The sequence below is a fragment of the Falco peregrinus genome, chromosome 2 (genome assembly GCF_023634155.1).
Source record: "Falco peregrinus isolate bFalPer1 chromosome 2, bFalPer1.pri, whole genome shotgun sequence".
NCBI lineage: Eukaryota > Metazoa > Chordata > Aves > Falconiformes > Falconidae > Falco > Falco peregrinus.
Window position 1 is genome coordinate 113,243,948 of NC_073722.1, and position 22,452 is coordinate 113,266,399.

Genomic DNA, 22,452 nt, shown 5'->3' on the forward strand with positions numbered 1-22,452 from the left:
TGGAAAAATATCAGATGCTCCACTGGGAACTTAGTTGAAAGATACTCCTAAAGCAACACAGTAGACTGGCAGTGGCTGGAAGTACTGATTGGAGGGAAAACAGAAAGTAATGAAACAGTGATTTTCTCTGAATGCTGGTAATAACTCTTTCCATTTAAATTCTGTGTAAACTTTCCAGTGCATAACATTATTACACAAGACCTCTTCCAGGCATCTCTTTAAGTCAAGCATCACATAGAGGTAAGTTCTGAGCTGGTTATTTTTTAAATATTAATTTCAATGGCCTGAGTAGAAGACACTTCTTTTTCTGCTAAGTCCTAGAATGTCTCAGGGTCAGTTTATACTTTTGTTTCTCAGTGTCAAGTATGATAGGTCTTAAGAGTCCTTGTTTAATATAATTTTGTTCTAACTTTTGTAGCTCTGGGTGTTGGATGGAGCCTGCAACATGAAAGAACTTAAAATGTAATGTGAGGAGAGATTTTGTCTTGAGAGGAAATAGCAGTTATCTAGGTCAAATAGACTGCTTTACAACAGGCAAACTGTACTTGTGTGCTTGGACAGCATTTGAATTAGAGGCTGAAAATACGTATATCTGTAATTAAAGGAATCAAGTGCTACCTGTAAAGCCTCCTTGCCACAGACCATCCCTATCCAGCAATAACAGGAGTAACTGGGATAATTGGCTTGTAATGAATAAGATATATCAGAAAAGCAGCTTCCTGGGAACGACCTAAACTGTATTAAAATCTTTTATTTTCCAATTTTTCCACCTGGACTGATGACCCTGGGATTCCTACCTTCCAAGAGGACTTGATTTCTAGTCCCTTTCTTCAAACCCAAACAATGCAGGTCAGCCTTTGTTAACCAGTCTTCAGCAGAGTCCCACTTCTGAGTGGAACTCTTTATGATAGTTTGTATCATTGAATCTTCTATCTGAAGTACAAAAGGGAAGATTGCAAGATGCTGTGTGTGCTTTGACAATGCTGCCAAGCTCATCTATGAATGTGCTGTCTTGAAAGGTGCAGCTGTTCCTGTCCCAGCTGTTCCTGTTCCCAGCCATAAGTGGCCCAGTCTCCTGAGCTGACTCAGGTGCAACACTTCATTGTTCAGCTCACTAGCTCAGCAAAAAAATGTTCTGCTTTCGTTGTCATGTTAAACTCCAGTAAGCCCCAGAGCCACCAGAAGAGAAATGGCAAGAAAGCCAGGGCAGGTCAGTGGCAATGAGCCATGAGATAGGCTCAGCTCTATTACTGCATCATACCCTTGGTTCTTGATATGCTTTAAAATACCTGTGTTTATTAAGGTAGCACAGCAGCAAATGGGAGCAGTGGTGTTTAGGGAAAGGGATTCAGATACAAGAGTCCTGGTTCCACCTCATGTCACCACCCATGCCTAAGTCTCTTTTTTAACACAAAGATGTGAGTTCCTTTGTAAACTGATTTGAAACTTAGTACCAAGAAGAGTAAGAGAAACATATTAATTCACCATTAGGGTATCAAAATTTAGCCCAAAGGCTGCTATAGTCTCCCACTTCTAAATGGCATCTGCAACCAAAAGCTAATTTTATCTACTGTCTTTAAAGCAGTAGTGAAAGACTGAGAAACCACACATCTCACATACATGTTTGTAAATACTGCTCTGGTCTCTGCTATGTTCCGAGCAGTACTTACTGGAGGAAAGGATTCTTTTTTCTTGAAGGCCTGCAGTTAGTGCTTAATTAGCATGAGCTGAATTTCAGGCTGTGGGAGGTTTTGTTTGAATGCTCTCTTTGAACCATCTAAAACTGCTCCTGCTGGAGGTTTTGCAAGCACGATGGACTCTCTGCAGCTTCCTTTTGCCTGGCTGTCAGACTAGTTCTGTAAAGCAGGCAGCCAAAGCTTTGTCCGCCTTCTCCTTGGCACAGTGAAGAGGAAGCTCATGGGCAAATTATGTGAAAGAGATGCCATTCCTTTAGCACTCTCGTATCCAGCCAGTGCCAAATATATCTGAGTTGTAAGCATAGACTGAGGGAGACAGGGAACAGCTGGAAGGCTTGCCAAATCGAACATGGTTCTCTGTGCTTCTCTCTGTTGGTGCATGCTGATCCCCTGGAGAGCAGTACCCAGCTTTGGCCTGCATTGTAAACTGCTCTCTTCCCCCATGTCACCTAGTCACGCTCTGCCCTTCCTGCATCTTGACTATGCATTGCACAGCTTTCCCACCCCTTTAGCTGAATCACAGAATCACAGAATGTAGGTGACTTCTGTCTTGTCCTCCCTCAGTATTCGTCTTCCTGCCCAGGTTAGTGTTGTTTGTGATGATATATGAATATACGGTTCTAACGTCTGGATTCAGTCAACTTCTCAGCCTCCTGGTTCTTAGAGTAGAGCATAAATTGACACATATAAACCTCCAATGGTTTATAAAATAGTGATGGAGATACCTTAAACATTAAGTGTGCAGTGGCAGGATGGCTTCAGCAAGGGGGTAAAAAAAGGTCAGAATTTACCTTTCAAGATTACAGGTTCAGTTCAGTGCAGGATTTTGACCTTGCTGCTCTGCAACAGCCAGCTGCTTTACTTGAGTTTAGCTGAATTCCTAGGAGACTTCCACAGGAACTGTAGTTGGCACTAATTCGATTTATTCTCAGCAGTCAGCACAGACATTTTTCATGAACAAATATTTCACTCCAACAAACCAACCTGCTCTCCTCCTGAAGCAAACCTCTAGAAAAGGAGTCTACTTTTGGGAAAAAAAAAAAAGTAAAAAAATAAAGTTGCTTATTTCCATGGTCATGTTTAAGATTTTTCCCAGCTTTTGCTTAGTCAAAGTGCTGGGAATGCCTTTAAATTTAGGTTTCTAAACTCAGTTTATCAGTGCTGGTCTTGATTCATGAAAAGATTACAGTGACTTAGTTTGGGACCTGGGTCTCAGAAGGAGATTTAGACATGCTTTCTTTCAAATCTGGGCCCAGTGTTGTTCCTAGATCTCCTTCTCTCATTCAACAGGTACTGACTAGGCAACACCACCAGAAGAACTGGGAGGTAGCTATTTATTTTTAAAGGTCAGGTACTTCCTGATCTTGACTGACATATCCCTGTTTTCCTCCTTTGCTCCTTCCTTCCTGCTCCATAATCTGTTGGGAGTCTTGCACTGTCTTCTTGTCCCTGTCCCAAGTCAGCTGTCTCAAAGAACCCTGGGGAACACTGTGTTTCCCACGTCTCCCCTTCTCCTCCCAAAGGTACATCCTTCTGCTTGACAGTTGCTATATGAACAGCAGAAGAGGGTACTCCACTATTTTTCAGTCTGATTTCTTATTATTCAGATGCTTCTTTTCTTTGATTCTTTTTTTGTTTTGTTCCATATCATAGAGTGTACTTTGCATGGCACACTGAAGGCAAGTTTGCAATAATTCTGCACAATAAGGAAATAATGATTCTCTTCTCTGTATTTGACAAAAGAGGGCACTGAGGCATGGACTGGCTAATTGAATTGCCCACAGGAGTCCCTGATCTCATTCCCAGGTACAAGCAAGTCTCTTTTCAGATTAGTCCATCTAAAGGTATCAACACACGTTCTTTATTTTTTCTGTGCTGCATCTCATTTAAACAAGAAGACAGCAAATGATATTTGCACTAGTCTATCAAAGTGAACCTTAGTACAACTCCTCTAGAGTTAACTCTTTGCAATTTCTTATTTAAGCATTTGTAGTCCTTTTTCTTTGTTGACTAGGGACCATTTTTTTGTTGGAGACTAGCCACAGGAATGCAAGTTTTGGCCAATTCCCCACTTTCTGCTAGGCTTTGCACTGGTGTGAAGTTTCCCCTGTGTTGGTAAGTTACCCAGAGGGACTGCTGCTAAAGGTTTGAAGATTGGGAATTTTTCCAGATCCGGTTGGCTACTATTTTCCTTAGTGGACATTCATTGCTTTTACAAACAGAACAGTAACATTGCAGTGTCTTGTTTTGAACTTCTGTCACTCAAGTTCCCCTGGTCAGCAGAGGACAAATAGTGCAAGCTGTAGTCAGAGCTCCCTCATTACTTGCTGTGGAATCTAAAATTCTTTACTTCTGTGAATGACTGCTTGGTAAGGCTGTACTAAGAGACTGCAGGATCAAATTGTCAAGATATAATTTATGCTGCCCCACATTTCAGGTGGCTGTTGACATCCCAGAAGCAGAACATAAAATATCAAAAATTCTGTCTTCAGCCTAGTTTCCAGTCCCTCCAGCTGTTCCCTTCTGCCATCTTGATAGTGCTCGCCGCCCTTTCAGTAGTGCCATCACTTCTGATTCAGTGGCTACACTGCAGATCAGATCACTGAGGTGAACAACATTAAAAATCACCTTTCAAGTTAACCTTTCTGGGTTATTTTTAACCCGGATTGCAGACACACAATTCCTCACAAAATAATAGGCAGTAGAACACAGCCATGCATGCCTGCACAGACCTTTGTTTGGGGAGACCCCTGCTGTGGTTTTAACTCTCCGTCTCCCTAAAGGAGCTCAGCCCTTCCTCACCACTGCGTACACGAGTAAGAGGTGATCCTCCCTTGGCATCGTCAGCACCTCCCCAAAGTCCAGTACCGGAGAGAAGCCGGTGTCAGCACTTTGGTCCCTGCATAAAATACACACTATGAGAACCCGTGTTTACTGGCAACTTTCTGCAGGCACTATGAGCAGGGACACTTTGCTTAAAGCATCCTCAGAACTGGTGTGATAGCTTGATACATAGCCATTAAAAGCAGCCTTCCTTGTTCATGGAGGGTCCTGGGCACAGAGGTGGACGTAAGGAGTGGGGAAAGTCCTAGCGCCCGTACGATGGACCGGCCCGGCGATTCCGACTTGGTCTGGATCAGGCTGAGGAAATCTCCCGGGGGGCGGGGCGGGGCTGCGGGCACCATGTCCTCCCGGGCCGCCGCCGGCCGCCCGTGGGGAGGGACGTGGCACGGCTGGGCGCAGGGCAGGGGCGCTGGGCTGGCGCCAGGCCGGCGGCCCCCCGGAGACTCGCTCGCCCCTGGTCCGTGTCTGCACCGCTACCCGGCGGCCCGGGCCCCGTCAGGGCGGGCGCGAGCCCGGTGTCCTCTCAGGGCGGGAGCGGACGGCCCCGTCAGGGCGGGCGCGAGCCCGGTGTCCCGTCAGGGCGCGGGCGGGTCGTGTCGCCCCCCGCCATGTCCCTCCCGCCGCGGCCCCGCCGCCCCGTACTTAAGGCGGCAGCGGCGGCCGCAGCTCCTGCTGGCGCCCTGACCGTATATCCCCACAGAAGATGGCCCCGACCTGCTTGCGGCCCCTGCTGAGGTACCGGTCCTTCGCCATCCTCTTCCTCACGCCGCTGCTGCTGCTGCCGCTGCCGGTCGCTGTGCCGACGCGGGTAAGTGCCTGCAGGGCCCACGTGGGGAATAGAGCCCCCAGGTCCGATCCCTAACACCCCGCAGGAGCCCACCCCCCTGGAGCCCACCCCCCGCCCCCCAGGTCTGGGCCCTGCTGCCCAAGAGCCGCTGTGCCAGCCACCCACGCCGGGCCTTGTCCAGGCTGGCCGGGCACCCAGCCTGCTTGCCTGCCTCGTGCGGGGCCGTGCCCCGGGCACCCCGTGCAGCGCGGGCCGGCCAGGCTGCCCTCGCCACAGCATCTCCGCTGCCACCTGAGCAAGCCGTGCTGATCCCTGCCAGGGCCGTTCCGCTTCCCCACAGTGGGCTGAAGCAGACCCTTCCTGCCACCTCTTCCCCGAGGCGTTTCTGCGCAGCTCAGCTAGCTGCTCGGTCCCAGATCTCGGGAGCGTGTGTTGCAGGTTTCACTCCCAAATGATCTTCAGGCACTGGCACTAGGCAGCTGAACTTGCAGGAGGAGCTCTGTGCCGATCTCTCTTCATCCTCAGGGTTGTGCCACTGCCAGGACATGGGGCTCCCACAGACTCAACCCATCTTGCAAATCAGATGCAATTCTTTTGGGGCCAAATAAATATATGCATAACTGGCCTGCACATTTAGAATTGTATGTTGCATTATCTAGTAATGATGGCAGTGGACTGAAAGACAGGACTTCTGGACTCTCCAGCTCACTCTGCTGCTGAGCCTCTGAGGTACTTCAAGAGCGTTGCTGAGTGGCATTCTTCATCAGTGGTGCATTGGAAGCCATGCATTCTGTGTTATGCAGTGATCGTAACAGGGTTTCAAATGCAGTATCCTCCAGTTCACACCCATCTTACTCCAATAATGGCAATGGCAGAACTCCTTTGCTTTCAGTGGAGTTATACCAGCATACAATTGGAACCTGGTGAAGAGTTTGGTCTTTGATATCTTGTAGTCTTCTTGGCAAAATGTGAAAGCTCAGTTTACAGTATTTTAGCCTGCTAGAGCTTTGGAGGCCATTCTAATGCCTAAAACAGTCTTTCTTCTGAGTGACCTGTATTGCTCAGTGTATTTTGAAGTACAGGCAAATGTCATGCATATTTATAAAGAAAATTGCTACCCATTCTGTTTACCTAAGTAACAGGAGTTACTTTCAGTTGAATGCCGGTACTTTTACAGAAGGAAGAATTCCTGGCACTACTTTGATCAATACTAGAAAAGATAATTTGCCTAAAAAAACCCCCAAGTATGTCTTCAGTTTTCCAGGAATTTGTAGGAATATTGTGTCATCAATCTGATCAGGGAAATTACAGTATTTCACAATCGGAGAGTCACAAAAGTGACTGCTTTTACAGCTCTCAGTGAGAAGGCAGATCACTGTGTTTCCTGTCAACTGTACAAAGACACCAAAGAAACATTCTGTGACTACTCCCATAAATCACAGATAGATATATATGTAGATTGAGATACAGATATATATTTATTTCCAGATCTTTGCTTGTTTGAATTGGCTGTGGTTGTTGGAGTTAATTTATAAGCATGGTTGTATTTTTGAACTTCACATAAATTATTTACTCTCCACTGTACAAAACCAGTGTTTCTTCCGTATTGTGAATTTTATTCACTTAGGGTTGTTTTTGTGTCTTTCATACTGGCAACAGATTAACCACAGTCAGTTCTAGCACTTGGTTACTGTGGTACAGCATAAATTGTATCATGAGCTCACCTCATATTTATTAAAGGAAGAAACTTAAATAGGATCTTTCTGATATCTTTTAGTCTCTGAAGAAATATTTTTTCAAACCTTGTGCTGTAGTTAATCTCCTCAAAAACTGAAGAAAAAAAATTCAAATTACTTACAAAGTTGTTTTCTGATTCTTAAACTTCCCAACAAAGTGAAGGAAAACACACCCCTATTTATAAATATTGCCTTACAGCAATTTTTAAATGTCACTGTAACACCATTTATTTTTGCAATAAAGTCCCATTTGTTGTATTAGAATAAACTCCTATGAACACCTACTCTAAATATGAGCAAATTCTGAACTACAGAACACTGACTTAAGTTCTAAAACACTGTTTACTGTTGGCTAATGAATGCTTGCTTCTCCTAACAACTTTGAAAGTACAAACGATGAAAGGCTAGGTTACAGAAATACCTGATCAACAGCATAAAAACACAGTTTACAACATCTTTAATCTAGGGAATCCCCTTAGTAGGTAAGCACAGTATGATTTGGGAAAGTAATTAAATATCTCTTAATGTGCTTAGTCACATTAGAAAAAAAAAAGGTAAAAGTTTTGCTTTCAGACTTACTTAAAAAAGCTAAGAACACTTAAATTATTCAGTGATACAGTTTCTGAGCTCAGGTGTGTTACTAGACACACCTTGAAGATCTGTGAATTTTAGACAAGTTAATTATCCACACTGGGAAATTTGGCCATCCATTTAAAAATCATTAACTCAAAATAGAAGTGCCCAAATCTACAAACACCATTAAAACTTCTCGGCTCCTAGATGTGAAATCTGCTTACCTCAACTGCCAAGGGGTAATTGCACACTGCAAGCTGTGTACATTGTAGTTGTGGAAGGTTTGCTTTTCTCACACCCTAAATTTTGTGTGGGTGCATCAGACCAAACACTGTGGTCAAAAAGATCTTTTTATGCAAGTGACTTCAGAGCAAGGTTTAAAAGTACAAGTTTAAAATCCTCACGTCTCTGCTACCTATTTCAGCATAACAGTTAACCTACATACAATGGAGTGTTTGGGCCCCTTATAAGAGCTTCAAATGTGTTTCTTATCTTTAAGAATAGTTTTCTGTGCTTAAATGTGTCTTCCATTACATTGCAGGAGGCCAAGTGTGCATATATCATCATCATCATGGCTGTGTACTGGTGCACCGAAGTGATCCCACTGGCTGTTACCTCCCTCATGCCTGTGGTATTTTTCCCACTGCTTGGAGTTCAGAGCTCTAAATCAGTAAGGACCTTGCTCAATCCAGATCTGATACAGGGATGTCCATTGCTCTCATCCCCTGTCAGTATTTAGCAAACAAGTCTGATACGAAAGCTCTCCGGTTCTGTGGTGCTGTTTTTGAACAGGTTGAGCAATATTCAGGGTTCCTGTATGGAAAGATGTTGAACTAATATACATTTGGCCAAAATGTTAAGGGTGTGGGCTTGAGGTGGTAGAAGGGAAGGTCTGGTTCTGGGCGTGGGTCCTGCTGGAGAGCATCCTACTAGTGCCAGCAGCTTGAGTGTTCATAACCCGTCCAATGAGAATACGGTGCTGACAAATCCTCTGGGAGATTTCAAAATGCACGGGACAAACTTCTGACAGGGTTAGACAGCACGATGCCAGCAAGTACACTGTGTCCACTCCAAAGCTCATTCTGGCTGTTTGTGCTAGTACTTTAGTCCAAGGGAGAGAGGCTGTATTTAGGTACTGCAGTCCAGGTTCACTACTGGCCAACAACCTGGTAAGGGCAGGTATGGTTGCTAAAGGTGCTGAGAAATTAATTTTGGAGCTCAGCATTTCTAGTACCGACACAATACTTTCAGCCCCTAATAATTTAGCAGTTTTAGGAAACTGCTGACATTTTGTACTTTATTTACTCCTGACGATCCAAAAAGAAGGTTCATGATGCACAATAAGCCCCTACACTAGACAGTTCAGCACTTAAACAGGGAATCAAGGCTTCAGGAAACTGGAGGTAGCTCTGAGGCTACAACTGCCCCTTCTGCCAGTGTTGGGATGGGGCCTGGTGCAGTAAATGGCTTTGAGAAGATGGAAAGCAAATGTACAAGAGAAGCTAGCAAGAAGAATTTGGGCCCCTGACCTACCTCCTCTGTCTTTCAGGTGTGCTTGCAGTACCTAAATGATACAAACATGCTCTTCGTTGGAGGGTTGATTGTTGCAATTTCTGTTGAACAGTGGAACCTTCACAAAAGGATTGCGCTGAGGGTCCTGCTGATTCTTGGGGTGAAACCTGCACTGTAAGACTATTACATTACTTCTTCCTTGCCTCTGTCAATTTAGCAGAGGCCTAGGGATGGTGTTTGTGAGCAGAGAAGGGAACCTTCAAGAACCTCTTTAGCTGCAGTTGTGCAGAGTTTCCAGAGGTGAAGTCTGGAAGCAGGAACAGTTTATTTGTCCTTTAACCAAAACCAGCATCTGGCTAAATTCTAGATGCTTTCCTCCGGGGAAAAAATGATGACAGAATTAATCATGCACAGACTGAGGAGCTAAATGGCTTTCTAGGATTCCTCCAGTGAAGGTGGCAGAGCTGTCCTAGAAGGGAATCTGGCCCTGCTTTGTATTGCTGGACACTACACATCCCTGTGTGGGCTCTACTCTTACAGTCACTGCAAAGCCTAGCAGCATCTGTTTTCTTTCCTCCTTTCTCTGCTGCCTGTTTCTCTCTTTTCAGCCTCATGCTGGGATTTATGATAGTTACTGCTTTCCTGTCCATGTGGATAAGTAACACAGCCACCACTGCTATGATGGTTCCCATTGTCCAGGCTGTCCTGGATCAAATGGACAACACAGAGTATGATGTGACCATGATGGAACAAGCAACTGGGCAAACAAATACAGTGATTGAGCTGGAGGAAAAGAATGCATCAGATCCCACTTCAGTACATGGTAAGTGCCTACTCAGCAGTGAGTTGGTTCTACTGAACTTGCTGCACTCAGAGCTCCCTGACCTACAAGGAGTTCTCTGTACCTTTTCCAAGGAAGGAGGATGGTAACCTGACTGAAAATTCTTAAATGCACGACATTTAGGTTTTACAAAATGGCTTCCAATTTTGGTGGCTGCCATTTTGTTATGTTTAGTGCTAGGTCCTATGCTGATTCTTATGATCCTTCCTTCAAGCTGGGGTCATCCTCCCATAGTTTCCCTAGACTTAACTGCCTGCTCAGGGAAGTGAAAAGCATATCCTGTGGGAAATATTATCCATGCCCCCAGCATCCCACTTTCTAAATCTTGTGATTATCAGTGGGGATTCAGCTTCTAAGCCATGTAGGAATGTTTGAAAAATTTTCTGCAAATGCAACCTATTTTGGTTCTGGAGTAATAAATATCTTTTTAGTGACCAGATTTTATGTGGAGGTGGGGAGAAGAAAGAGGAATACTTTAAAAGCTACATGGAACAGAGGAGCTGGTGTCATTTGACTCAGAGTAGACAAACTACTCTTTGGAACACTTTCAAGTGTGATCTTACCCTGATGCTTGACTCTACGAGGTCTTTCTGTCAGTGCTGTGGTTCTGCAGTAGGTTTCGCTTAATTTGAACCATGTGCACAAACTCAGTCCCTCTGATTCCACTGCTCTGCTGTGCTGTTACAGCGGGCTGTGTTATCAAATACCATCAAATCTGTGGTGCCTTTCTCTTTCAGAGGGGGAAGGATTGTCTTAGGGATTTTCATGGAGATGTGATTTCACTGATTTAGAATGTTAATCTGCCATGATTCCCTGTGTGACTGTGTGCAAGAATGGGTGCAAATGTTGGTAGTGCATACTAGTTGGTAGTGCATACACTTCAAGCCATCTGCCTGGGACACACCATGCTCATTTTCTGGCTTACATGCCCATGGAAGACACAGAGTAGAAGAGGGGTGTTTATGTGTGCCAGACACTGCTCTGTTATGAGATTCACTCATAACTGCCATATTTGTTTGGACCTTGGGGGCATAGTTTAGATACAACCATGATCTCTGCTTTTTGGTTGTTTCATTTCTTACCTCACTTGTGAAGGGAGAATGCATTATGATTGTGCAAAGCTCAGACACCATCTTCATGTAAGATGTGCAAGCCCAAAAGAATGCCATTTAGTCACAGAATGCTCTGTGAGGTTGTTCATTTCTAGCTTCTGAACAGTTGTACTAAAGGTGAGTTTTCATTTTCGCAAATGTTCTTTTTAATGGTGATTCTTGACTCCCAAAACCAGACTTGCGCTCTAAGGCTAGTAATAATAATTTTGCTGATTTTCTTTCACTTAGAAGGATCTGCTTGGCTTTGCTAATTCGTTTTAACATGTAGTGAAGGTAATAAATGTGTGCGAAAAATACCCTTTGGTATTGTTGAGTGGTTGTAATTGCCAAATTTCATTATTCTGCTCCATTAGTCCAGTCAGACTTCAGGATTAGACTGTTAACATCAGAGAACAATGGACACAGCAGCAAAATTTCACGGTTGATTTAAACTAACGTAATATATTGATCTTAACAGTTATGTCAGGCAAGAATTTGGTTTTGGGTGGGTTTTTTTCTGCCTATATTCACAGCCGTTAAAGCTAGTTGGGTTCTTACTGTGGTATTGAAATGGTTCCAGTGAGTACAATATCTGGCTTGTGGTAAGCCTCTCTGTGGCACTGATATGGACAACGGCATCCTTGGATCATGTAGACCCAGATTGTCAGCCTCTCTCTTCAGGTTCTCGTGAACATGAGTTCTAAGTATTTAGGGACATATCTGTGGGGTTTTTAAAATTAAAATAAATGGCATGCACAAACTGGAAGCACTGAGCCTACAGACCCTGTCCAGAACTCTCTGCCTCCCTAACTTTACCTGAAGCAAGTCATGTTCTTTGTGCCTAGTCATAAGCAATGGACAAGTCCCTGATGACCCTAGATCTTCTGAGGAAAAGAAAATGAGGAAGCGTATATGTAAGGGAATGACGCTTTGTGTATGCTACGCTGCCAGCATTGGAGGAACTGCAACACTCACTGGAACAGGACCAAACATGGTATTGAAAGGCCAGATGAATCAGTAAGTCATTCTTGCTGTTTCTTTTACTTATACGATCTTACCGTTTCTGTGACCAACTGACTAGTCTTAGATGACAGTTCCAGTTTCAAACTATAAGCAATAACCAGCTGATAAACTGAGAAATGGATTGGCTTCATTTTTCTGCCTCAGCCTTTTTTAGGCAGCAATGTGCTGGTATTATAGGTCTCCCGAGAAACTTGGATATGCTTGCTGGTAATCAGCAGACAGCTGATTGATCATGAGATACTGTTTTTTCTGCCTTCTCTTTTTCAACTGAACTGCAGCACATCAGCAGAGGAACTGTAGTGAAGAGCATCAGAAGAATGTATGGTTGACTCTTGTAAGCACACCAAAGAGAGCTAAAAATGGCTTAGCCTCTCCTGTAATATTATTATTCGTCCATGCTGTGGCTGTGGAAACTGTACAGATTCTGTTGTAAAGGGAGGGAGTTATTCACAAAATACTCTTTGCTAAACTGAGTTTTGGAACTGATTTAAATACAACCTAATCTACAGTGCAATTTGTGAAGACTCCACAACAGTCCCTCAACATTGCTTCCTTCTGTTGGGAGTACTTCAGCTTCAGCTGCCACATTACCTGTTGGTTTTAACACCCAGCTGGAAATTTTCTATTGATATTTTTCCTGTAGACATTATTGGTGGACACAGGGAAGAACAAAAATTGCTGTTCTTACAACACTGGCTTCATTCTCTTAAGCCAGCTAGCAACTTTGTCTTCTGTTGAAGTGAGCAGAAGTGCAGCTATTAATTTCAGGAAAGATAATTCTTGCTCTCTTATTAGAATGAGCAGGGAGGAAGAAAGAACATCCTGTCTTGGGATAAATGAGCAGGCATGTTGGAAATGAAAGGTACCTGGAGCGTGTGGGAGATCTTTCAGCAGTGCTTTTCTTACTGAGACCTAAATATCAACATGAGCTCCTATATGCGTTGATGTAAAATACAGGGAAAACAGGCTCATTTAAGTTCTGCTCTGAAATCCAGGCTGCCATCCTATTGACTTCAGTTAGGCTATGGATGTTGCCTATGATTACTTGTAATGATTGTCCTAGATTTACATGTATATTTGTCATTAGCGCATATTAAAGGGTGAGTAGATTACTAGATGTTTTTACATTCATACAGAAAACATCTTTCTTTTCTTTTCAGGTTATACCCCAACAATAACGATGTTGTGAATTTTGCTTCCTGGTTTGGGTTTGCATTCCCAAACATGATTCTGATGTTGGTACTAGCTTGGCTTTGGCTACAGTGCTCCTTCATGGGACTCAAGTGAGTATTTAATTGCATGATATTGTGTAAACCCGTCAGCTAAAGTAGATCAGCTTGCTGAGAAAACTGGATAAAACAAATGCACTGACAAGTTACTAATTTAGTAGCAGAGAGCAGTTCTATTTCACAACAACTTTTGAGGTCTGGAAACCTTTTGTGTTCATGGGAGTTGCACTAAGGCAAAAGCTTTATACATTCTTAATGTTCAGACAGAATTGCCTTTTTATTTTTCAATTTCACATCTGAATTTCAACCCTAGGAGAGTTAGCATATCTGTTTTGCTACCCTTGATTCAAAGCTGAGGTTTTCATCCCAGGTTGTTGCAAATTGGACAGAGGCTTACATCCATTCATAGACCCCATTCTTCTGTGAGAACTAGCATGTCCCCATGAAATACTTCGACACTGTTGTCATTTCTTTGTTCCTGGCCTCTGCTGTAGTCTGCATCTGTCCCCAGGAGTGACAGCTTCAGAATGGCAAGCATGTTAAATCCCTCTAGTATGTTAATACTTACAGTATTTTCTTCTCCCTTTTTCTAAAAGCTTTAAAAAAAGTTGGGGCTGTGGGACAGAGAGGACTGCTAAAGAAAAAGCTGCATACAACGTACTGAAGGCAGAAATGAAGAAATTAGGCCCTATCTCTTACGCTGAATTCAATGTCCTCCTGATGTTTCTTTTGCTGGTTCTGTTGTGGTTTTCCAGACACCCAGGCTTTGTAAAAGGCTGGGCCACTAGGCTCTTCCCAGAAGGAGAAAAGTAAGTTTTTTATGGTTTTTTCATCTTGTGCCCTCTTGGTTGTGAATCAGATTCCCATTCCACTTGAGTGTGGTGTCATTCATGCCAGCCTTATCTGAATTCACATGTTTACTGGGCTTGATCCTGTCATTTGTGCATGAGATCACCAATCAATCTATTGTTTGACAGTTTGTACTGCAGTGAAGGCTGGAGACTGGGACATGGAGCAGGCTGAACCTCCTAAAGGAAGAGAAAATTCTGTATGCTGGTCTCAGTCACACTGGTACACATGTTAGTATTTTATTTGTATGAGCCCAAATCACTTGCGGTGTTACTTGAATATTTGGTAATATCACCTCTAAACAATCGCTTAGAACTCACTGGGAAATCGATCTGGTGTTTTGAATGCTTCTTTGCATAATGCCTGTGGCATATTAAAAAACATAAAAAGCGCGATAGGACTGTCATTCAGGCCATTTCTTTTCACATCTTTCTTTGAGACACAAGTGTTGAACATTGGCTTCACCACAGAGGAGGAACCCTGCTTCCACAAGCCATTGTCATCTGTGACTAGTTATTACTGTGTCTTGTAGCTAGTTTCTTTTATTACTGTGTTTGTGTTGTGGCAGGTCTGCGAGACCTCAGTCATGAACCAATGACCCATTTTGCTAATGTACAAGCCCCAAACAGGATGACAGAGCAGTGGCTGCAATGTTGGAAGGCAGCCAGCTTCTCGGAGAAAGATGTCTATTTTCTAAGCGGTATTCTCTTCTCTTCTTTAGGTATATTACTGATTCTGCTCCTGCTGTGTTCATTGCCCTGCTACTATTTATCCTTCCAGCTAATAAACCCAAATTCATAGGCTGGAATCCAAGCATGTCTGACCCTGAACAGACTGAAGAAGGTATTTAAAAGAGGAATTTTAACACCAGGAAACTGTCAGCCAGCTCCACCTAACATGGCAGAAACATATTCTGGATTTGCACACAGTTTTTATGGGTAGCTCACTTCCCTCGCTTCTTGGGCAGGGCTGGGGCATTGTCGCTGCCCATGTGTGTTATTACACTTAACCTGTGCAGGTTTCTCAGTAATATGCATCTGCCTGTTGGGTCTTTCCCTGGTATCTTATAGAACAGGAGACAAAATGTCTTCACTCTCCTAAAACATGTTCTGCTTTTCATTTCTCACTTCAGATATAAAAAAGCCATTTTTATCAGCCCCGCTGCTAGACTGGAATGTGGTTCAGAGGAAGATGCCCTGGAGCATTGTGCTGCTGCTGGGAGGAGGTTTTGCTTTGGCTGATGCAAGCGCAGTATGTCCTGACATCTGTTTTTCTCTGAGTCAAAGGCGAACTTCCCTGGTTTGTTATCTAGTCCTGTATTACTGGGCATGCACCCAAAGCCAAACCCAGTAGAGATGTTCAGATCTGGAGGCAGATCCAAATTAGCAAAAACTGGGAGGTGAGGTGAATGTCTGTGGCTCTTTTTCAGGAATTGGTGTGCTCTGACCACGTGTCTTCAATTTCTCTTACTTCTTGGAGACTGCAGAGTAGTTTGGGATCTTTACTGGCTGGACAGACCAGAAAAGCATCCTTCCTTATTTCTGTTGTCATCCTGATCCTAGCCCTATCTAGAAAAACAGAAGTACAGATAACGCTTGTAAGCTTTTCAGAACCATTTGAGGTTTTTTTAAAGGATAGGTATCTTCAGATTTAAACCAAACCACTACTGAAGTGGTGAGGAAGAAAATCATTGTGGGTAGATATCTTCCAAAATTGTGTACAGTGGGGTTTCTTGAACTTCTTGTCAGTGGCTGTTGCCCGGCAATACACTGCATTCCATAAGCCTATGGTTTGATCCTGCGTTCAGGAATCTGTATTCAGGCAGCTGAATTCCCAAAACAGGAAGGAATCTTTAGGTGAACCATATTGTTTCCTTCATCACTGCTAAGCTGCATCTAAATCAAAGCAAGCCTTAGCTATCAAGAGTGCCATGCTTTTGGAAAACTCATAATCATGTCTAAGTTGTGGCTAGGTGGTTTTAAACCATGAGGCAAAATAAAGCTCTAGGACCTAACATTCATCTACACACACCATGCATTACATTATTAAAGCTCCAGAGCTTTAGAAGCCAGTAAGTCAAAGGTTTTGTAAAGCTGTTTGACTCAATCATTGCCTGCCTGTTTCTACAAGAGAGCATTCATAACAGTATCAGTATCTTCAGAAACCTTAGAAAAACATTCTAGGAAACTTCTGAGCAACACATTAAGTATTTGCAATTGCTTCAGCAATATTTGTTTCTGTTCAGCAAAAAAACGTATTTTTTTTTTGTAACCCAAGTGTGAGCAAGCATTTGGGTTCCAGAAAAATCAGGAAAGTGGGACTCAGTATTACATCTAGTTGGCAACCAATTTCTTCTAGTGTTTGTGACAGATCATTGTGCTTTCCCAGGTGGTGCTTATATAATTCAGGAGTCATTTAGCATTATTTGGTGGGAATGTTACACATGACATGAGTTCCCTGTTCATGACCTATGGGTTCTAAGCCTCACTGAAAACCACTTCTTTTTCTTGTCAGAACTCTGGGCTCTCAGCTTGGCTGGGTCATCAAATGACTCCATTAGGATCAATCCCACCATGGGCCATTGCTACAGTACTTTCGCTTATTATAGCTGTCTTCACTGAATGCACCAGTAATGTTGCCACAGCCACCCTTTTCCTACCTGTCTTTTCATCCATGGTAAGATTACTTCAATGCTGTTATCCTATCAACTGGGAGATCAGAGTTTAACTGACAGTCTCTAGTGGCAAAGCAATATCGTATTTATTGCCTTGAGTGTTGCTCCAATGTTAATGTGAAAGCCAGTAATGAAACAGTCCATCTGACAGTATACCATAATGGTTAGTGATTTTAGCCAGTGTTCACTGCTGTGTTTGTAGCATCATATGTAGACAGAAAGTGAGAATACAAACTTTCTCCAGTCTGCCCTACCTGTATGCCTGAAGCCTGAGAACCAGCTTTCTGGGGGAAGAAGCTAGTTCAGGATGCCTATCCCATGGAACCCTCACTGAGAAGGAAACCAGTTCAAACCTTCTGTACATCCCTTGGCCCTGGAGGAAGTGAAGCGCAAATCACTTTCGTAATACAGATCAACAAGCATCAGTTATTTCTGGTCATTTTGTATTTGAACCATCAACTCAGAACTGGAAAAATATACACGCAAAACTCAAACCAAAATAAAACTTTTATTCATCCCTTTGAATGATTCTTTCTTCTTCATGGTTTTATGCTAGAATACAGAAGGTGGTAGGCCTGGTAATTAGGAATGTGTCATTTTCCATAGGAAGCCAGAAAAATTTTCAAAGTTATGGAGGAAAACCTGGTAAGTTTTGCTGCCTTTTCTGAGCAGAATTGAAATTGTAGCATAAAGGAAAAAATAAGTTACTTTGTTCTTTAATTTGGAAAGTACAACCACTTTATTCTAGACTATTTCATCAAAGTAAAATCTCAGTGAAGGTGCTGCTAAGCTATTAGAGACTTAAATTAGCACTGAAATTCTGAGTCCCACAGAGTTTATATAACATTGAAGAGTGTTATTCCACATGCCTAGTAATTATAACCACATCCCTGTGTTACCCTGGCAAAAGTGTGGTCTGAGGTCAAAGAAAAGATCATTGGATAAATTTGACCAGAACTCCAAATTATACCATAGAGCAAAACAAACAACAATAAAGAATCAAGCATTGTTTTTAAGTATTGTGGGACAGGAAACAAGAGCAAAGTTATGTTTAAACACATGTGGATTTCAGAATAAAATGCTTGCAAATTACTCTGGTGATATAATACCAGGAAACTAAATGAGCCTGTGTGTCTCAATGGTCTGGGAAATGCTCTTTATGCTTTTCTTTTGGAACAGCTCCAGTGTGATATTCTCTCCATTTTATTGCAGGCTGCATCTGTCAAGATCCATCCATTGTATGTTATGTTGCCTGGTACTCTCAGTGCTTCCTTTGCCTTCATGCTACCTGTGGCAACGCCACCAAATGCAATAGTGTTTTCCTATGGCCACATCCGTGTTTTGGATATGGTAAGATGATAATTGCTTGGTCTTTTATCTGAAGCTCTCCATTGCCTTTATCCTGAAATGTGGTGAGAGTAATTTTCTCAGCCAAGTATTTCTGAAGTACCAGGAGCTTTTACGGGCTGTAACTACCACCCTATGCCCCTTTCTTATGCAGTGTTAATACTGCAATAAAGATTTGCATCTCTGAAGTAACAGTACCTTTCTCAAAGGTTTTGGCAGTCATACAGCCCAGCCCAATTGAAATTAAAAACTGACAAGTCATAAATCTCTTAAACACTGAAGGGTTAAAATGCAGTCAGTGATTTCCAGTCTTCTGGGGCTTTGGCGAGTGTAGCTGAAGCCTTGTTTCCACTGGAGCTGAAAGCAGAAGGTAACAATCAGTTGCCCTAGGCTCTGGTCCTCTGATTGCCTGCCAGACCACACAGTGCCAGGTTCTGTGCTGAACACCCAAACACTATGGGTTTTGTAACTGGAGACTTGAAGGGGGCAGAAGTTGTTCTTTAACTAATAAGAGCAACTTGTACATGCTTTAAAGCTCCAAGACTAGTTATATAGCAGAGTGTTCGAAGGCTTTGCACAGTGTGTTCCCTGGTATTTCCACCTAAGCAAGAACATAGGGCGGTGGGTACAATGGCTATTTCTGCGTTTTATTTGACCATGTGTCTTTCTTGCATATGTACAAGTAGGCCTTGCTGCAATTTGCTGTTTTGGTGTTTGGTTATTGTTGTTGGTTTGGACTTTTGTCCTCACAGGTTAGATCTGGAATAGTGATGAACATCATTGGAGTCTTCTGTGTTACACTGGCCATCAACACATGGGGAAGACCTATGTTTGAGCTGGACACATTCCCAACCTGGGCAAACAGCACAACTAACCAGTGAACAGTGAAGAATTCATGTGTTAAACGAGAATAATACTACTCTCTATTGCCCAAAGCCCTGTATAGAGTCTCATCACCACTTCAGATCCAGTGTCGGGTGTTTGCTGCCTTGTGGGAGTCACACATCACCCTAAGGATCCTGTGTCTGGATCATAAGCATGATCAAATGATCCGTTGTGCCTCCAGTCAAGGTCAAGATTTAGAATTTGTGGAACTTTAAATAAAGAGAAGGCAGGCTGTTGTATCAAATGGTTTGAACTATCGTATCACTGGTATGTACTTGTAAATCATTAGCATTGAACACTGCATTCAGGCAGGGACTGAAAATTCATTAACTGTTACTTATATTCACAAGTCAGCAGCTGTATGGAGTAATTCCTGTTGTCACTTGTCTAGTGAAAGAAGGGGTATGTTATGTTACATGAAGTTATGCTATGTTTTAGTTGGGCCTCAAACGTGGTAGAATCCTTCCAAGTCAACATCCAACACATTTTTCATTGCCTTGTTTTCACTCCCAAATCTCACTGCATTTAGACACCCTTATTGAGAGTTGAGATAACATAATTCCATGCTGATCATGATTCAGCTGATGTCTTGGGCAATAATGAGTTATGGCTGGCTTTGTGTTTCTTGCACTGTGGCACTGGCAGGGCCAGGCGCCTTTCACTCTCTTGGCCACGGGATGTGGTTTCACATGCCAAGCAGTGTTTTGTTGGTGCCAGCCTGGAAATGACCAGTGGCCTATAGGACTTCACACCTATTGTGAAAGTTCCTGGATTAGCCCCTGATGTGCTGTATTAATTAACCTGGGAATTTTGGAGTGGAGATAAGGTATGAGAAAAGCTCATATTGAAGGCCTTGTAAAAATTTAGGGGCCCAGCTATTAGGGCTTGTGCTGGCTGACAGCAATGGGAGTTGTCTTCTGTACTTTGGAATTCAGGTCCTGTAAGAAAAGTGTCTTGTAGCACCTGTTTATGTCGTTTCCAAAGCAGAATTAGTCTACAGAAAGACTGCTGTTGGACTAGATGTATTTTGTCACTGATATGTGGATGCTTTTTATTCAGCCCTGGAGATGAAGTTAGGCAGGAGGTAAGGCAGCGTGATACAGTAGAAAGATCTGTGGGCATAACCTGACTTCTGCTCTCAGACTTGCTGTGCAGCCTCTCACAAGTCAGTTCACCTCATTTTGCCTCAGTTTCCCCTCCTGAAGAAGAGGTCATGGTACCTGTCTACCTCACAAGGGTGTTGTGAGGACATAAGCGTCAAATTCTTCACCCGTGGTGATTTCCCACCTCATAAGTGGTGCAAGGTAGAAGTTATAGAATCATAGAATTCTGGCCAGGGAATTCTGGTGAGAAGATCTGGCCTCCAGCATAGCGGTGTGTGTAGGATATTTAAAAGTTTTGTTATTAACATGAATATTCTTTATAGAACTGGAAAATTATTCACATTTTTGTCTTTAAAAGCGATGAAAGTATTTATCCACAAAACAACCAGGTGCTTTTCTGAGCAGAAAACTACTTTAAGAATGATTTGATTTTCATGCCTTTATCTTCTATGCTCTTTCAAGGTGCTGGGCACCATAAACTCTCCACTGACTTGTGTGCAGGTGCCTCCAGTGGCACCCTGTCTACCCAGCTGGCTCCATGTGGCGCAGCCTTATTATACCCCTTCCATGGAATGGTGGGGCATGTGGATAAACACTGTTCCCCTTGTGGAGTCTATCTAAGCAAGAGGTCACTTCTCGTGACAAGAAGTCACTTGGTCACAGACATTTGTCACCACCTGAAGCTTATCACAGTATTTGTTTGAAGAAACTGAAATCAGGAACAGTTAAGCACTTTCTGTGCTTTGGCAGTCACCACAATGCTGATTTGCATCTGTAGGTATCTAAATGCATTTGAGAAAGGGACTTTTTTTGCCTTCTGATGGACTCTGCAGTATGACATGTTACCGCTGTCAGGTACTTCATGGTGCTTGCTCTTCACTATTGCAAATAACATAGAGTGGAGCTTGCATGGGTGGATAACACTCAGCTTGCTTGTCTCAGTTCATAGAATTGTAGAATCACAGCACAGTTTGGGTTGGAAAGGACCTTAAAAATCAACTCATTCCATCTCCCCTGCCATGGGCAGGGACACCTTCTACCAGACCAGGCTACTCAGAGCCACGTCCAACCTGGCCTTGAGCCCTTCCAGGGATGGGGCACCCACAGCTGCTCTGGGCAGCGTATACCAGTGCCTCACCACCCTCACGGTAAAGAATTTCCTCCTAATATCTAATCTAAATGTGCCCTCTTCCAGTTTAAAGCCGTTCCTCCTTGTCCTATTGCTACAAGCCCTGCTAAAAAGCCCCTCTCCAGCTTTCTTGTCGGCCCTTTTAGGTACTGGCAGGCTGCTCTAAGGTCTCCCTGGAGCCTTCTCTTCTCCAGGCTGAACAACCCCGACTCTCTCAGCCTGTCCTCATAGGAGAGGCACTCCACATTCTGATCATCTTCGTGGCCTCCTCTGGACCTGCTCTTCATATGCTGGGGTCCATGATCTTCATATGCTGGGGGCCCCAGAGCTGGATGCAGTACTGCAGGTGGGGTCTCACCAGAGCAGAGTAGAGGGGGAGAATCCCCTCCCTTGACCTGCTACAAAAGCCACGCTGCTTTTGATGCAGCCCGGGGTATGGCTGGCTTCCTGGGCTGCAAGCGCCATTGCTGGGTTGTGTTGAGCTTCTCATCAACCAGCACCCTCAAGTCCTTCACCTCAGGTCTGCTCTCAATCCATTCTCCATCCAGCCTGCATTTGTGGTTGGGATTGCCCAAACCATGTACAGGACCTTGCACTTGGCCTTGTTGAACTTCATGAGGTTCACACAAGTTCACTTCTCTAGCCTCTAGCTAGGCGGCCGAGGGATCCATGCAGATCAAAAACCCCCTAAAACTGATTTCAGCTAAAAGCCACAGGACAGACTCTTCCCTGTCCCATTTGCAGGAAGGAATGTTCTGAAAGTTTTTTGAAGGGGAGGAGGTGCCCTCATCTCAACGAGAGAAGGGCTTCCCTCTGTTGCTGTGCAAGTAGAAAATAAATGTTATTTTCATCAATGGTCACACAGGGTGATTTATTGACAGGAGTGCCAGGGCAGTGGGAACATACATTTGGGATAATAAAGAAAGCAGGTTTTATTATAACTGTGGTCTATTTGATGTGCCACCTCTCTGTCCTGTTAGTTAGCAAATGTTTCTTTCTGAGACACTTCTATGACATCCTGTGATTGATTTGTATTTAATTTAAATGGGTGAGTTGCAGAATTAGAGCCTGGCAAATAAAAAATTAGAACTGTCTCCTCTCTGGCATGGATTGTTTCCTGTGTAACAGGGGA

At 43.4% G+C, this 22,452-nt stretch overlaps 1 protein-coding gene across 3 annotated transcripts; it reads left to right on the forward strand.

Moving 5' to 3' along the window:
* SLC13A5 (solute carrier family 13 member 5) lies at positions 1-19,332 on the forward strand. 3 transcript variants are annotated; one of them, XM_055795817.1, is made up of 14 exons: positions 4,566-5,349; positions 8,179-8,318; position 8,586; positions 9,004-9,096; positions 9,187-9,323; positions 9,758-9,972; positions 11,927-12,098; positions 13,265-13,387; positions 13,930-14,142; positions 14,904-15,025; positions 15,315-15,433; positions 16,697-16,858; positions 18,069-18,206; positions 18,956-19,332. In XM_055795817.1, exons 1-14 carry the CDS (start codon positions 5,245-5,247, stop codon positions 19,082-19,084), a joined length of 1,869 nt encoding a protein of 622 aa, XP_055651792.1. In that variant the 5' UTR covers positions 4,566-5,244; the 3' UTR covers positions 19,085-19,332. The 3 variants fall into 3 exon arrangements, with proteins under 3 accessions (XP_055651791.1, XP_005233092.1, XP_055651792.1); XM_055795816.1 differs by lacking the exons at position 8,586; positions 9,004-9,096 and adding an exon at positions 1-240 and having other exon boundaries at positions 5,242-5,349; positions 8,179-8,307; XM_005233035.4 differs by lacking the exons at positions 4,566-5,349; position 8,586; positions 9,004-9,096 and adding an exon at positions 3-240 and having other exon boundaries at positions 8,179-8,307.
* Positions 19,333-22,452: the final 3,120 nt, after the last annotated feature.